Source organism: Microchirus variegatus (assembly GCF_963457635.1).
Source record: "Microchirus variegatus genome assembly, chromosome: 18".
In the NCBI taxonomy this organism is placed as follows: Eukaryota; Metazoa; Chordata; class Actinopteri; order Pleuronectiformes; family Soleidae; genus Microchirus; species Microchirus variegatus.
In genome coordinates, this window is record NC_139819.1 from 15388593 (window position 1) to 15406349 (window position 17757).

The window sequence follows — 17757 nt, forward strand, 5'->3', positions numbered from 1 at the left end:
TAATGGTACTGCCCTCAAGGGGAAGTATTTTGTCCAGGTATGTGGGGTAGTGACTGAGATAATGACAGACACGAAAATGTATAAATGTCTTTGTGACATGTCACAATAAGCATATCGTAATGCCCAGTATTGAAGACTTGTTCATGTTAGCTTGTTAAAGTGACTGTTAGTGGGCCAGATTTTTATGTCTAATCCAATTAATGTAAGTTACCCTGTCCCAAATACACAGTTGTTACACTGGTTACTTTTTTTTATTATTTACATATTTACTTTTCAGGTTTTTAATGTTATTTGAGTGTACCAGGGGGGTATGCCACTATTCATCATAAACTGTACCCAATATTCAGCCCTGCTGGCTAGTATGTCAACGTAAAGCAAATTTTGTAACCGCAAATTATTTCTGATCAAGCACCTGGATGTATTCATCTGTCACATACTTTTTTTTGTCCTACATAGAAATGTGTATCAGCTTTGTTTTACCATCCCTCCACCTCCACTATAAAGGGCTCTTTGACGGGGATTCTGCCACTATTAACGATCACACACTCTGTGTACGGCAGATTCCTGTCATTGGTGTCTTGCAGTTCAATGGTATGAACCACAGCCTAGTAGAGGAGACACAGAGAGAAAAGAGGCTCAGGAAAGCAGCAATTTTTTGTTTTTTTGTTTTTTGACATAGGCAATGTTGTTCTGGTTTTCAAGCAGCTACACTTACGGCACATTTCCTCTAGTAGTCCCGGCTCGCTACGGTACAGTTTAGGTTGTATTTCAACTCTAAAAAAAGTACATACTCAACGTGGGCGCAAATTAACCACGCCAAGGCGTACCGAGTAGAGCCAGTGGAAATGCGCCATTAGCAGCTTCATGTAAAGCAGGGGTTCTCAAAGTTTTGATACCTGAGGGCCAATTTAGGGGCCCAACGTTGGACTGAGGGTCGCCAAAGGGAAACAACAGAAATAAATCCCATTTGTCATAACTTTAATGACCAGATTGCAGTTCTACAGTTTACACTTATTGGTCTGTATCCAGTAATGTCCAATAAACATTTAACAAGCTTAGTAGCTCCTGGATTAAAACTATCAGCTGTAATTCATTGCGGGCCGCCAGACATGTTTCTGCGGGCCGGCATTGGCCCACGGGCCGCACTTTGAGAACCAATGATGTAAAGTGTATGAGGTCTGACCCACCATCCCCTCCAGAACTTTGCCAAACACCACATGTTTTCCATCCAGCCATGGTGCCTTGGCAGCCAGGATGAAGAATTGAGACCCGTTAGTGTCCGGCCCAGCATTAGCCATACTTACCTAGTAAAAACACAAGCACACACAGATACATGATGCAAAAACGCAATGAGTTATCTTAAAGGTGCATTATGTAATAAATCTAAAGCAACTGGCCATAAAATCCTCCTAATAAGTCACAGACTCAGGAATAATGTTCATATAACAAACTGAACTCACCAACAACAACAGTACAGCCAAAATATTTGCATTAAAAAATATATTTTGCAGACTGCAAATCATGTTTATGTTTTGAAATCATGTTTTGTCTACCACCGTCTACCAATCATTGCAGTCAGTAGAGTCGCAGCTGCTGAGCAACCACGGGTTGCCAGTTACGTCAGAAAACGAAACCTAAAAGACCTCGGTATTTTGAATTTGAATTTAGTAACTGTTTTTGGCCACATTCTTACATATGGCGCAATAGTGGCTAATAAGGTCTTAATAAAAGGTCTGAACTTTATCTAAAAATACGTATTCTACCTGTGGAGAAAAAAAAGAAGAAACTAAATAATTCTAAAATGTAAGGTTAAGTGATTTCAATGTGTGAAGCCATTTAAATATATAGTATGTCACATTTCTACATTAAAATATCTAAGAACATGAAAACAAAAAATTTTCTGGGTAATGTACTAAAATTAGCCAAAAATGTTTCCACTATTTAAATATTAATATTATAAACTATTTTATAGTATTTATATTGAAGGTAACAGACTGATTTTCTTGGTTTGAGGGCCTTTTAATGTCTTCTGCTTTCTGGAGCTGCTATATTATACTTAAAGGTTTACCTTTTAAATTTGCCATAGATAATAAACACCCTAATCCTCAGCAAAATTCCAGGAGTTTTCAGCATGAAGTTGTGCATCTGCTAGTACTATAAATATTTCACAATAAAAGCCTTGTTGATAAACAAGGAAATGGGGAACAGGAACACTGGAGTGCTTTTACTTTGAAATAGGCACGGGACATGTTTTGGTTGTGACAGATGAACCCATGGAAGAACAGCTCAGCAGAACTGAGATTCACCAGCTGTCATGCACTTTGGTAGCGACCGGGGAGAAAGTGAGGGAGTGAGTGAGTTGGTCTATATCACACTTAAAAAAAACCTGATTGTTGTGTGGCATATGCAACCTAAATTAAATGTGGAATTATACGCAATGATCATGATCCCATGCTCCCAGATGTCATCAAAGTTGACATGAAATGTCCCCATACCTCTACTCTATGTCAAATATGTTAGAGCATATATATATATATATATATATATATATATATATATATATATATATATATATATATATATATATATATATATATATTTACAACTATTGCAATATTTCCTTCTTTTTTTGTCGGAATAATGTTGTGTGTGTACTCACCCAGCTTGCTCCCAAGTGCTTCAGTTTAAAGTTTTCATCTGCAAAGGTTGTTCCATAAATGCTGTGACCTGGATGGAAAAATAACGGTTACATTGCAGTAAAACTTTAAAAAATGTTTAAAGTGTCTGAATCCCCCTGCACATAATACAAATACATGCACTCAAAGTGGCATGGGTTGCCAGGCTAGCAGAGCAACGCCCTACAAAAACAGTGTGCCCACAATGACAATGACTCATGATGTCCTATAAAATATTCAATGTAATTGGCTGATTACCTAGTGAAAAAGAGAAAATTATCAATGAGCACATGACACAATTGTCAGCTATTACTGACAAGAGCTTCCTCAGTTAGCACTGGGACTAGAAGTTTCCAGGATCTGGAAAACTTCTTTAGATACATTTAAGTGTGAGGATGAGCCATGTCTTTATCTGATTAGATTAGATTAAGAACCCTTTAAGTCCCGCAAGGGGAAATTCAATTCTGTCTGTATATACAGTGTTTTGGGTTGACCCTTGACTTGTGGTTCCTACCTCCACTTCCATCTCCAGCAGTGAAGTCTCCGCCCTGGATCATGAAGTCTTTGATCACTCGGTGGAACTTGGTTCCTTTGTAGCCATAACCTTTCTGTCAAGACACGCAACTGTGAGCGGTTGTGTCGTGTGTGCTTGTGAGGACATTGTGTCTTCAAAAGTCTGATTGACTTGTACTCAACAAAAATATAAACGCAAAAATGTGAACAAAAGTGGAATGTCATGACATTTGTTCAGATTCTTGATGCATTTGTTTATGGAATGATTTGTTTTGCTCAAACCCAGTAGTCCAGTGTCACTTGGCCACTCCTATTGACTACAATCTCAGATTGAGTATTTCAACTCACGAGAGTCATGGAGCATGGCAGAGTGGTGGTCAATATGTGTGACCAGTACACAGACACTCCGTATGGTCTGGTCAATAAAGGGGCACACCAAAATGTGGACTTTTGTCACTTGTCAATAAGAGTGACCAGTACACGGACACTCCCTATGGTCTGGTCAATAAAAGGGCACACCAAAATGTGGACTTTGGTCACTTGTCAATATGCCACAGATGTCACAAATCATGAGGGAGCGTGCCATTGGCATGCTGAGTGCTGGGTTGAGCGTTACAGCTGTGGCAACACAACTGAATGACGCCGTATTCACCAGACATGTCACCTATCGAACACCTTTGGGATGTTCTGGATAAGCGCGTCCACCAGCAGGTTCCAGTTCCAGTTCCCCAGAACGGCCGCCAACTTCAAGTGGCTCTGCGGGAGGAATGGGACAACATCCCCCAGGCCACGATCGACAACCTGGTGATGTCCATGCGTCGCCGGTGTACCGCTCTGCGTGAAGCTAAAGGCCACATTATACTTCTCCGACTGCGTCATTGCGTTATCTGACTGCGTAACCACGGAGACCCCTCGAGCCTTCATGCTTCTGCTTTGTGGTGACGGATACGTGCTGCAATTTCCCGCCCGATCAGTAGGGGTCGCTGCGCAAGGTTGTTGTGCTTCTGGCTACAGTGAGCAATGGCGTCCGAGAGAGAAAGAGAGAGAAAGACTGTTGTTGTTGAAACAGAGGCAGTTTCTCACTTTTCTGTGTCACGGAACATAGTTTTAAGATAATTTGAGGCGAGAAATTGGCCATTTAGAGTCTAAATGTGCTGTGTGTGTTAAGATATGACGTATTTATAGTTTTTCAGCGACGTTGTCGGCGGGGATCAGCCCCACGTCTGTGGACGCTTGGTGCGCACTGTGAGCCGGCACAGAGCATCTTAGCTCGGCCTGTCCTGAGGACCAATCGCAGCTCTTGCCGTCTCCGTTGTCCCTTGACGGAGTGACGGACACTTTAAAAATATTTTGTGCAGTCGGAGACGACGCAGAGGCTCTTCGACAGGCTCTGCGTCGACGCAGAGTCTCTGCGTAACCTACGCAGAGCACTTTACGCAGGACTATAAATTGGGCTTAATGGTGGACACACACGTTATTAAAGATCATCGACCCCCCATTGTGTTCTTCCTGCCATTACTCCAGGACTTTTGTTTTGAAATTGATCCTAATGCTCGCAAATTAAAGCCACTTTATTGATAAACTTGTACTGTTATTTTATATAGTTACTCTGTTTTGTCACATAACAATAACTACAAGTTTTTATTTGTGCGTTTATATTTTTGTTGAGTGTACTTTTTAAACTACATTCATGTCTGTGTGTATTTATGCCATCTTCTTACCTCTCCAGTTGCCAGGGCAACGAAGTTACTAACAGTCAGCGGGACGACTTCTCCAAACAACCCGATGACGATCCGCCCTACCTCGTGACCCCCTACTGTGATGTCAAAAAACACCTGGACACACAGACATGCTGTCACTCACAGGTAAGTTGTCATACTTAAAGACAGAGGTTAACTCCTTCACCCACCCCCCAAACTTCATCTTACAACAGTGTGTGTCATGTGAACAAAAGAGAAACACAATGTGAGTTTACTTTAGATTTAAATTTAAAGGAACATTTTTAAAGTGTGGTTGTATGAGTTACTGACATACAGTTGCAAAATGACTGCATTGCATGTGATCATTTCAGCTTCAGTGGGTTATGCTGAGGTTACACTGAGGTTCATTAGTGAACCCATGAATGAATCCTGTGGGAAGTGTGAGAAGTCACATGTCAAACCACATAATGCGTTTCTGTTTACAGTGTTGAACAGTCAATGTTAAAACATTATATCTGTTTATTAATAGTTTATGAGAAGAGTCTTGCTGTGATTGTGGGTGTGTTTGTGAGGTATTTGTGGCTTTGTGAGGACCACAAATCGTGTAGTCCATACAGAGTGAGGACATTTTGGTAAAGTGAGGGCCTAGTTTAGTTCAACCAAGCCCTGCACCGTCTTTTATTGAAATCGACGGCACACTAGGTAGTAGAAGAAGATGTAAGTGGGGTAGGTAGACTGAACCATAGATACTTAAAGGGTTGATGTCTTACGGCGGAGTGTTGAACGTCCGCACTGGCGGCCATCTTCCTACAGTCAATCTAGCTGGTGGGATCTGTCGAATCTGAGGTAAGGTCAGTGGTCTGCACAAACGTAAATACTCTTATCTCGCCGAAAGCTTGACGGATTGGTTTCTTACAAACGTTATTAACGTTGTCATAATTCTGGATGCTTTAACATTTCGAAATTGCAGCTTCATCGTGCAGCTTACATTATCTAGCCTACTTGCGCAAGTTATCAAGGTTGATATTTTCCATTATATCCCTAGGTTTTACCAACCACAATAACAAACTTAAGTTGCACATGATTTCCATCATCTTACATCATAATTTCTACAGGAATTTGCTGACTTTGACCAGGGAAGATGCCTGACTTTTGTGCATCCTACAGATGCTCTAACAGCCGAAACGAGAGCCCGTAGGATCACCTTTCACCTGTAGGATATTGCAAAATTATGATTTATATTTAGGATAATTGTTAGTTACTTAGTGGAAGTGGAGCAAAGAAATGTCAGTGTTACAAAAAGAATATTAGTAATATAACACAATAATTTTAATTATTACTTGTTTAAACTAAATATGTAATAATTCAAATGATTGTACTATATTAGAAATATTCCTATGATAAAAGTATACATATATCTCATGCCATTGTGTATCCTTTTTAGTTTTAGCAGCCCATATATTAATTTCAAATAAAATCCGTGTATGTGTGTGTATTCAGTTTAAGGTTATTTAAAGCCCATGGTTATGATCATTCATAAATATGCAGTGTCATAATAACTACGTCTCTGACACAGTCTGCATTGCGCTGTAATGGTCTTAATGCACACGTGTACAGCTGTGTCAGTGTGTGTGTTAGACACGTCGTCGTCGCTCTGTTTGTTATGCGTGCAGTTCCTCGGCTCCAGTTCAGCGCACACCGTTACTTCATAGCGCTGGAGGAAGAGAGACGCGGTTTTCGATTAATGCAAATAGATGCGGAAAAATCCCATCACCCACCTTCTCGGTGACTTTCGGTCCTCTCCTCGAAGCCGCCGCGGACACCGAGTGCAGACAGGCGGCAGGCAGAAGGAGCAGAGCAGGTAGGAGCATCCGGAGCTCCATGTCTCAGAGAGCGGCAGGTCCTGACAGGAGGAACGGCGAGAAGGGAGAGGAAATCTCAGCGAGCCACAGCTGCGAGGCTGGCCTGGAAGCAGCGCTGCAAACGCGGCTACGTCACAAGACCACGCCCCTCCGTGGGGCTGGGTCTGGGTCAAAGCCGCCTCCTTCTGAGAGGAGAGCAGAGGAGAGAGGGGAGGAAAAAGATTCGTTTTTTTTAAAGTTCCTTTATTGAATCATTTTAAAAAGAAATCCATATCACCTTCACTTCAATAAAGAAGCCCGTTTCCGCCACTTGGGAGAAAAAAAACTGCCAGATACCAAGTCAAAGTTGTGAGATAGAAAGTCAAAATGATGACATAAAAAGTCAAAATTATGAGAGAAAGTCAAAATGATGAGAAATGAAGTCGTAATTTTTTTTAGATTTAAAGTCATAATTTTGAGATTTTAAGTCATAATTATGAGATGATACCTCACAATTTTGACTTTCCTATTCATCTCATAATTTCGACTTTTTATCTCACAATTTCGACTTTTTATCTAATAATTTTGACTTTCTATCTCATAATTATGACTTTTTATCGCATAAATTCGACTTTTTATCCCATAATTTTGACTTTCTTATCTCACAATTTTCACTTTTTATCTCATAATTTTGACTTTCTAACTCATAATTATGACTTTCTATCTCAAAATTACGACTATTTATCTCATAATTATAACTTTTTATCTCACAATTTCGACTTTTTATCTCATAATTTTGACTTTCTATCTCATAATTATGACTTTCTATCTCATTATTATGACTTTCTATGCATAAATTCGACTTTTTACCCCATAATTTTGACTTTCTTATCTCACAATTATGACTTTCTATCTCAAAATTACGACTTTTTATCTCATAATTGTGACATAGTATCTCACAATTTTGACTTTTAATCTTATAATTATGACTTAAAATTCTTATAATTATACATTTTTGTCTCACAATTTCGAATTTTATCTCAGAATTTTTATCCCATAATTCTGACTTTCTTTCGCATCATTTTGACTTTTTATCTATAATACAAACTTTTTATCTCATAATTATTATTTTCTTTCTCGTAATTTCGACTTTTTATCTCAAAATTTTGACTTTCTAGCTCACAATTTTGACTTTTAATCTCAAAATGACAACGTTAAATCTCAAAATGACGACTTAATTTCTCATAATTATGGTTTAATATCTCATAATTATGACTTCGTATCTCATAGTATCTGCCAGTTTTTTTCCCCCCAAGTGGCGGAAACGGGCTTCCATACTTCAAAATATACAAGACAAAACAAAACAAAAAGTAGAGAATAGGAAACGAGATAGGAGAAGAGGAGGAGGCTACATGGCACAAGCAGAAATGTAACATGGTTCAAAGAAAACAAAGAGTGTAAATAAAATGAAATAAAATAAATGTGTTCATTCATGTAACTTCTACCTGACGAGCTCATCTCTTCTTTGACATTTCTGACGTCACTGGGATGAGGAGGAACCTTAGTGGCAGCATTCCAGATGACTCGCCCAACACTCGGTCATGTCAACTTTAAACGATATGTCTTTGTTTTAACTCAAAGCAACTGAAAAACACATGGGAAGTGTTTGAGTATACATGACATGTGTGTTTATACACGGATTCATGAAGACATGGTTTATTTGAATGTCGTCTCTGTGGAGGAAAAAAGAAAGCTACAAAGAACATCATCTGTCCTCCAACAAATCAATGGAGAAATGCAAGTGAACAGTACATATTTGATGATAATAAGAATCACATAAAGTACATGAAAAAAAACAGTAAAACAATCACTTCTGTTCTTTAAGAGGTAAAAAATAAACCCAAAATCACGATTTTTTGTGTCGTGATTGACAGATACTTTTCCCATCGCAGTAATCAATGATCATGTGCATTGGATAGTTTTTAAATTAAGAATAAAGTGGCTCATTAAAGTCCCGTATCAGAGCTGTGAAACTGAAAGAGCCCCTGCTCAGCTGCAGGAAATAAAGCTGAAGAGGAGAATATAAGTCCCTACTGAATACATGTCTATAGAGATGAATTATAATAGTCAGCCTGCTGTGACCTTAACACACACGCATAAACATACACACTCTCTCTCTCACTCACACACACACACACACACATGCGGTTATCGGTCTCCTGTCAAAGCAGCCCGTCCATTCGTCTTTTCTTCCTGCCATCCACTGAATTAATTAAGCAGAAATGTAAACGTTTTAATTGAATGTCAAAGCGGTGCCTTAACAACATGCTTCTATGTAAATGAGAGTGACACCACTTTAAACCTGTACGTATATATATATATATATATATATATATATATATATATATATACATACCAAGGTTACAGTGTGTGTGTGTGTGTGTGTGTGTGTGTGTGTGTGTGTGTGTGTGTGTGTGTGCGTGTGCAAATGAACAGGGGAAATGCAAACGTTTTAATTGCATTTCTGTCAGGTGTTTGCTAACTAACCCTCATGGATTTGAACCAATAAGGTCACATTTAACCTTTAAATCTCCTTAAATTTCACCTTTAAAACAGATTTTTAGCCCCGTAACAAAAAGCTCACTCAAACAAGTTTTAATTGTACGTTAATATCAGCGTTAGACAGCGTTTTTATGACTGTACACTGAAGTTTGCGTTGCTTTACTTTATGACCCAAAGTCCATCGTAAAGCACAGACGCTGTTGATATTGAAGTTCAAAGGTGATATTTTGGGACTTTAGTGTTTGAAATCTTTAGTTTGGATTTATCAAAGTGACACAAGCACTGGAAGCATGATCTCCCATTGGCAAACATGACTAATAGTAAATTATAAAACTAAAATAATAAATAACAAAATAAAAGCACACAATTGTTCTCCTGGAAATCCAAAGCTAACATTACAAAATACATCAATTATTATTATTATTATTATTCAGATATATCTGTGTACATCAGTGATATTGATTTAGGCCGGTTTAAAAATGTGTAGTCTTTCTTTTCTTGTTCACACATTTGTTTTGTTTTTGTTTAACATTAATCACTGAGACAGGACTTGAATGTGATCAGAGCTAAATCTGTGTATTGGTGAAGAACAGGAGTAAATCCCTGCATGTTTCTGTCAGCCTCCTGCTCTGCAGTGTTCTCACATGCAGGAATACACAGCTTTGTTAAATGAACTGTTGTTAATATTGTTTTTTCTTTTCCTGTTGCCGTCTAAATAATTAGCTTTTGTTGTAGAAAATGATGAATTTGGGCAGTTAATTTATCGATCTGCCAGCTCCTCCAATGTACTCTGCTTTAGAAAGCCATTAATCAATGGATGAAAACACCTAATTCTGTTCCAGCTTCCGCCTCCTTTTTCTTTCTCTTTTGCCTTCTGTTTAGATTAAGTGGAAACATTTGTACATTTAGAACACGTACGACCACACATAAATAATATTCTTCATAGAATTCGGCATAGAATTTACGGCTAAAATGTGTGTTTGAGTGTCCTCACACATGTCTTCGGTGAGCCTCTGTGTCTCAATCTGGTTCTTGGTGCAGGAGATTCTGTGTCAGGGTGCCATATATAACAATAATAATAATTTATATATATATTATGTTTTGACATCATGAAATCGCAAAAGCCTCAGAAAAAGGAACATTTCTTTAACCTTTTAAAATGCTTTTTTACACTAAAATGTCTCGCTAATGTGTACAAATAAAACCGATTTTTGATTGTAGAAAACAAAATAAGAAGAAGGGCCAGGATTCAATCTACCAATCATGTGTTTTCCTTACTGTCGCCTTCACAACCTTGTGCTTTAGCCAATCAGACGGCCTGTTGTTGCTCCACATTCCTCTGTGCTGAAAAAGTTGCTTTAAGCCGACAAGAGTTCATTTTCAGACACTTATGTTTGTGTTTTTGTTCGTTATCAATCCACCAGAGGTCCCAAGGATGACAAATGGGGCCTGTCAGGGCGATGCCAGTCATAACAACACGCACACACACACACACGCGCACACACACACACACACACACACACACACACACACACACACACACACACACACACACACACACACACACACACACACACACACACACACACACACACACACACACACACACACACACACACACACACTTTTCAGGCATTTAGCTTATCCACAGCAGCTTACAATGACTGATGGACTGATGCACACACACATTCTGTATGATTTACGTGTGTGTGTGTGTGTATGTGTGTGTGTGTAGCAGTGGAGTGGGAAAGCTTGGGGTTGTGGATAACAAGTCAGACACAGAAACACAATGAGTGCGGCTGCAATCTGTCTTCTTACACACACACACACACACACACACACACACACAGGTGTTTTTTACTCTGTAGGACAAGCCTGAACTTTTTTTTGTATAATTAAAAACAACACTCACACCTAAAGCCTGAATAAACCACAGTGAAAACTAATTTTCAAATGCCTCAATCAGTGGTTCCCAAACGTTTCACAGTCCCGTACCCCTTCTGATATTTGACCTCCAGCCATGCACCCCCTACCTCTGTGCACTTGAAAATATGTCTGTCTGTACACACAGCACTCAAATCTACTGCAATAGCTGAACATGGCTGTATGTCTAATGTCTTAATATCTCGTTTTCTGTTTTTGGGGGTGAGTTTCAGTTAATATTAATGTCATTGTGTTCCAGTTAATGTTGTGTTTTAGTTTCGTTTTGCTTTAACCAGGACAAAACATTTAATAACATGTTTAGTTTAAAATTACAATGTTATGTCATGTTACATGATTTGTTTTTCCATTTGAGTCTTACAATACAGAAACAACAACACAACAACTGAGTAATGTTTCCATGTTTGTCACTAACTAAGAAAACAACAGGATAAAACACAAACATACAGTGGCCCTGAATGTCAAAACACGACATTACATAAAACACAACGACATTACATAAAACACAACGACATTACAAAAAACACAACGAAATTACAGAAAACACAACATTTCAGAAAACACAACTACATTACAGAAACACAACGAAATTACAGAAACACAACAACACTACAGAAACACAACGACATTAAAGAAAACACAACAACATCACAGAAAATACGACATCACAGAAATTACGACATCACAGAAAATACGACATTACAGAAAACACAACAACATTACAGAAAACACAACAACATTACAGAAAACACAACAACATTACAGAAAACACGACATCACAGAAAACACAATGACATCACAGAAAACACAATGACATCACAGAAAACACGACATTACAGAAAACACGACATTACAGAAAACAACGACATTACAGAAAACACAACAACAATACAGAAAACACAACAACATTACAGAAAATACAACAACATTACAGAAAACACAACGACAATACAGAAAACACAACATTACAAAAAACACAACAACATTACAGAAAACACAACAACTACAGAAAACACAACACCAATACAGAAAACACAACAACATTACATAAAACACAACATTTCAGAAAACACAACGACATTAAAGAAAACAACGACATTACAGAAAACACAACAATACAGAAAACACAACAACATTACAGAAAATACAACAACATTACAGAAAACACAACGACATTACAGAAAACACAACGACATTAAAGAAAACACAACAACATTACAGAAATCACAACGACCTCACAGAAAATACGACATCACAGAAAATACGACATTACAGAAAACACATTACAGAAAACATAATGACATCACAGAAAACACAACAACATTACAGAAAACACAACTACAGAATACACAACACCATTACAGAAAACACATTACAGAAAACACAACATTTCAGAAAACACAATGACATTAAAGAAAACACAACGACATTACAGAAAACACAACAACATTAAAGAAAACACAACAACATTACAGAAAACACGAGATCACAGAAAATACGACATCACAGAAAATACGACATTACAGAAAACACAACAACATTACAGAAAACACAACTACAGAATACACAACACCATTACAGAAAACACATTACAGAAAACACAACATTTCAGAAAACACAATGACATTAAAGAAAACACAACGACATTACAGAAAACACAACAACATTAAAGAAAACACAACAACATTACAGAAAACACGAGATCACAGAAAATACGACATCACAGAAAATACGACATTACAGAAAACACAACAACATTACAGAAAACACAATGACATCACAGAAAACACAACATTACAGAAAACACGACATCACAGAAAACACAATGACATCACAGAAAACACGACATTACAGAAAACACGGCATTACAGAAAACAACGACATTATAGAAAACACGACAATACAGAAAACACAACAACATTACAGAAAATACAACATTACAGAAAACACAACACCATTACAGAAAACACAACGAAATTATATTAAACACAACATTTCAGAAAACACGACATTACAGAAAACACAACGACATTACAGAAAACACAACACCATTACAGAAAACACAACAAAATTATAGAAAACACAACATTTCAGAAAACACGACATTACAGAAAACACAACAAAATAACAGTAAACACAACAACATTACAGAAAACAAAACAGTATTAAAGAAAACAACAACATTACAGAAAACACAACGACATCACAGAAAACACAACGACATCAGAGAAAACACAATGAGATTTCACAAAACAAGATATCACAGTAAACACAACATTTCAGGAAACACAACATTACAAAAAACACAACAACATTACAGAAAACACAACAGTATTAAAGAAAACACAAACGACATTACAGAAAAAACAATGACATCACATAAAACACAATGACATTTAAGATAAGTGTAGGGACAACACCTCTTGTTTCTGATTGGACAGAACCTGACAGTGTAATGTAATTTCCTCTTTCTACTCCACTGTGTTTTGAACCGCGAAACAATTCCTGATCTGGTTTGTTCACGTAAAAATTGTTTTTTGGTTTTCTTTTTCGTTTAAATCTGCGCAACTTATATTCTAACTTAATTTGTTGAGGTGTAGTTGGCCCGTCTTCTCAGTCCTAACTCCTTCAACATGTTAATGTCATGATCTTTCCAACACGGTTTAAAACACAGTGGAGTAGAAACAGGAAATGGTGTTACACTGCTGGGTTCTGTCCAATCAGAAGCAAGAAGTGTTGTGCCTAACCTTTACCGTAATCTGAAATGTTGTGTTTTCTGTAATGTTGTGTTTTCTGTAATGTTGTGTTTTCTGAAATGTTGTGTCTGAAATGTTGTGTATTCTATAATGTTGTTTTCTGAAATGTGTTTTCTGAAATGTTGTGTTTTCTGAAATGTTGTTGTGTTTTCTGAAATGTTGTTGTGTTGAAATGTTGTGTTTTCTGAAATGTTGTGTTTTCTGAAATGTTGTTGTTTTCTGAAACGTTGTTTTGTTTTCTGAAATGTTGTGTTTTCTGTAATGTGTTTTCTGAAATGTTGTTGTGTTTTCTGAAACGTTGTTTTGTTTTCTGAAATGTTGTTTTCTGTAATGTGTTTTCTGAAATGTTGTTGTGTTTTCTGAAATGTTGTTGTGTTTTCTGAAATGTTGTATTTTCTGAAATTTTGTGTTTTCTGTAATGTTGTGTTTTCTGTAATGTTGTGTTTTCTGAAATGCTGTTGTGTTTTCTGAAATGTTGTGTTTTCTGTAATGTGTTTTCTGAAATGTTGTGTTTTCTGAAATGTTGTGTTTTCTGAAATGTTGTATTTTCTGAAATTTTGTGTTTTCTGTAATGTTGTGTTTTCTGTAATGTTGTGTTTTCTGTAATGTTGTGTTTTCTGAAATGTTGTGTTTTCTGAAATGTTGTGTTTTCTGTAATGTTGTGTTTTCTGTAAGGTTGTTGTGTTGAAAAATTGTGTTGTGTTGTGTTTTCTGAAATGTTGTTGTGTTTGCTGTAATGTGTTTTCTGAAATGTTGTGTTTTCTGAAATGTTGTGTTTTCTGTAATGTTGTGTTTTCTGTAAGGTTGTTGTGTTGAAAAATTTTGTTGTGTTGTGTTTTCTGAAATGTTGTTGTATTTTCTGTAATGTTGTATTTTCTGAAATGTTGTTGTTTTCTGAAATGTTGTGTTTTCTGTAATGTTGTGTTTTCAATGTTGTGTTTTCTGTAATGTTGTGTTTTCTGAAATGTTGTGTTTTCTGTAATGTTGTGTTTTCAATGTTGTGTTTTCTGTAATGTTGTGTTTTCTGAAATGTTGTTGTGTTTTCTGAAATGTTGTGTTTTTTGTAATGTTATTGTGTTTTCTGAAATGTTGTTGTATTTCCTGAAATGTTGTTGTGTTTTCTGAAATGTAACACTCAATCGCTTTTGCTTGACATTTACACAAAGTTGATTCCTGTTCATGTGCAAATATACTGTACTTAGTCTCAATAAAGATCATTTGAATTGAACTGAAGTGAGTCTGGAAGAAAAGAAGGGGGCAGCAAATTAGAGCGAGAAAAGAGAAACGAACAGTCAGCGAGAAAAAAAAAAGAGAAAAGAGTTTGAGGATGGAGAAGAAAGGACAGAGAGAGAGAGAGAGAGAGAGACTGTGAGAGATAAGGGAGAGTAAGTGGGAGGGAGGAGAGAGAGACAGAGTGAGAGAGAGAGAGAGAGGGAAAGAGATGCTCAGCAGCAGCTTCGGTAGTTTTGGCTCTGAAGAAGCGCAGGACGCAACGATCTGTCCCGGCTTCCCCTCGATGGTTCACCGCAGCCCGCAGGAGGGAAAAACCTTCCACCGGTGCCCGGAAGTCAGCGCCCAGGAGCCGCACACACACTGACAGCAGTAAGCCTCTTCTGCGCTCCACTCCACCAACACTTCCACTTTTTTAAAACCGCAAAAGAAAGAAAAAGAAGCGCGTCATCATCGTCCCGGGAAACTCCGCTGCGTCTCCGCTCTTCCACCGCTGCCTCTGTTCGGCCACGGACCACGCGCGCAGGACCACCGATCTGACCTGGACACATGCAGCACCATGCCATTATTTTTACATTTTTTTTAAACTTTAAAAAATATATATTTTACATCGTAAAACTAACACGTAACGTTTGCGCGCTTTTTCAATCAATTGCCTTTTACCGTTTGTGTGCGTAAAATCCGACACCGAGACAGCGGAGTTTATTCACTTGGAATCACACACACATACCGACTTTTATACTTCCAGACTGAGAATTTAAATAAAGTTATTTAGAAAAGAAAAAAAGAAATATGATTTCAAACATGCCAGATAAGTTCAATGATTCTGCTGAAAACACTCTAAAATAAGCTTTTTAATTCAATGACTGATGCTTTAATGTTTATTGTTCGGCTTTAATGAGAGACTGAATATAGAGCAGCTGCAGATTAATATGATCATCACGTGTCTGCTTATAAAACAGAAATAACCTTATAAAAAAATTCACCTCATTTTTGTTTTTCGTTAGTTGAACGAAACTTTAATGTGTTCTCGTAAGAAGCACCTGCGTCACACATCTGCTTCTGTGTGTTTGTTAGAGTTTAAAGACAGGAAACCTCTGTAATTGTTTTTAAAATGATTTTAAATAAATCGTTTTTATTCATCCTCTTAAATCTGCGAATTTACCTTTTTACTATTTACCTTTAATAATACACTTAATGTGTGAAATATTTGAATCTGAAGTGAAACTGAGGCTGTGATTTGGAGATTTAGTGGAACGATTGAAATATTCTGCTTTTACACAATCACTGTAAACAAGTACATAAAGACAGTAGAGTCGATTTGATAATACATTTCAATGAAATGTCAAAACTGTGAGACATGATCTTCATTAGGAAATAATGTCAATTTAAAATAACGACATATAAAAAATATTTGTGGAGCTGAAATTTGTGCAAACTGCGATTTTGTGTGTGTGTGTGTGAACTGCATCTGTAAACTCTGCGTTTGACTCATGACCCTGTGACTCTTTCTGTGTTTGTGTGGTGATGCTGATGATTGACACCTCTCCCTCTCTGATGTTTCAGCGGGTCGGACAGACATGTTGAAGCCGGGCGACCCAAGCGGCTCGGCCTTCCTTAAGGTGGACCCGTCCTATCTGCAGCACTGGCAGCAACTTTTCCCTCAGACGCAGCTCAAGGTACCTCCACCTCACCTGCCTCAGCCTGACCGCCTCTCCATCCCCGTGGACAGCCTGCACCCGTCCCGCCTTCACGGTCACCTCCTGGCCTCCGCACACTGCACTTCCTCTTCTTCTTCCTCGTCTACGTCCTCCTCGGCGGCTTCTTCTTCTTCTTCAGCAGCAGCAGCAGTGGCGGCAGCAGCGGCAGCTCTCACTCCATCCTCCTCCATCTCCATCTCTGCCTCCGCGGGGCATCTTTCTCAGCTGCCTGTGCCCCAGCAGATTGCACTCTTTGGACAGGCCTTGGCCCCCGTCTGTGCTGGGCCTGGAGGTCCTGGAGGAGGAGGAGGACCAGGAGGAGGAGGTGGCGGAGGAGATCTAGTGGTCGTCGTCCCCCCAGAAAACCAGCAGGGTCATCATCACAACCCAGCGGCAGCAGTGGGGCTCCTCCATCAGGCCAAAGAGCAGAGCTGTGGGGGGGTGGGGGTGGTGTCGTCCAGTGTGAAGAGCAGCAGTGGAGGAGGCGCAGGAGGAGAGGACAGCGGGAAAGGAGCGACAGCCAGGTTCAAGCTCACGTCGGAGGAGCTGGACTACTACCTGTATGGACAACAAAGGATGGAAATCATCCCAGTGAGCAACCACACAGGAGAGCTCAACAACCGTACGTACACACACACTCACACACACACACACACACACACTCTCGCACACACACTCTCTCACAATCACACACACCTGTTGATGTTATGCTTTATTTCGAAGTGACAGGAAATGAATCTGACCTGAGCAGATATTGCGTTTACTTGCATGTTGTTTTTTACGTGATGTTCACGCTCGATCAAATCACAGAGTGTGTGTTTGTGGTGACCTTTGACCTC

General features: G+C 38.5%; 2 protein-coding genes across 2 annotated transcripts in view; one reads left to right on the forward strand and one right to left on the reverse strand.

The window, feature by feature from the left end:
* Nucleotides 1–476: 476 nt before the first annotated feature.
* Nucleotides 477–6771, reverse strand: ppic (peptidylprolyl isomerase C; the record flags this gene model as incomplete). The annotated part of the gene is made up of 6 exons (XM_083905289.1): nt 477–605; nt 1188–1304; nt 2660–2727; nt 3190–3283; nt 4910–5023; nt 6667–6771. 6 exons carry the CDS (start codon nt 6769–6771, stop codon nt 477–479), a joined length of 627 nt encoding a protein of 208 aa, XP_083761415.1.
* A 10027-nt stretch (nt 6772–16798) lies between these two features.
* prdm6 (PR domain containing 6) overlaps nt 16799–17757 on the forward strand; it is a gene marked incomplete at both ends in the record, with an annotated part of 63665 nt that continues 62706 nt past the window's right edge. The window contains one exon of the mRNA XM_083905061.1: nt 16799–17540. Coding sequence (XP_083761187.1) covers nt 16799–17540 — 742 coding nt within the window. The remainder of the gene's footprint in view (nt 17541–17757) is intronic.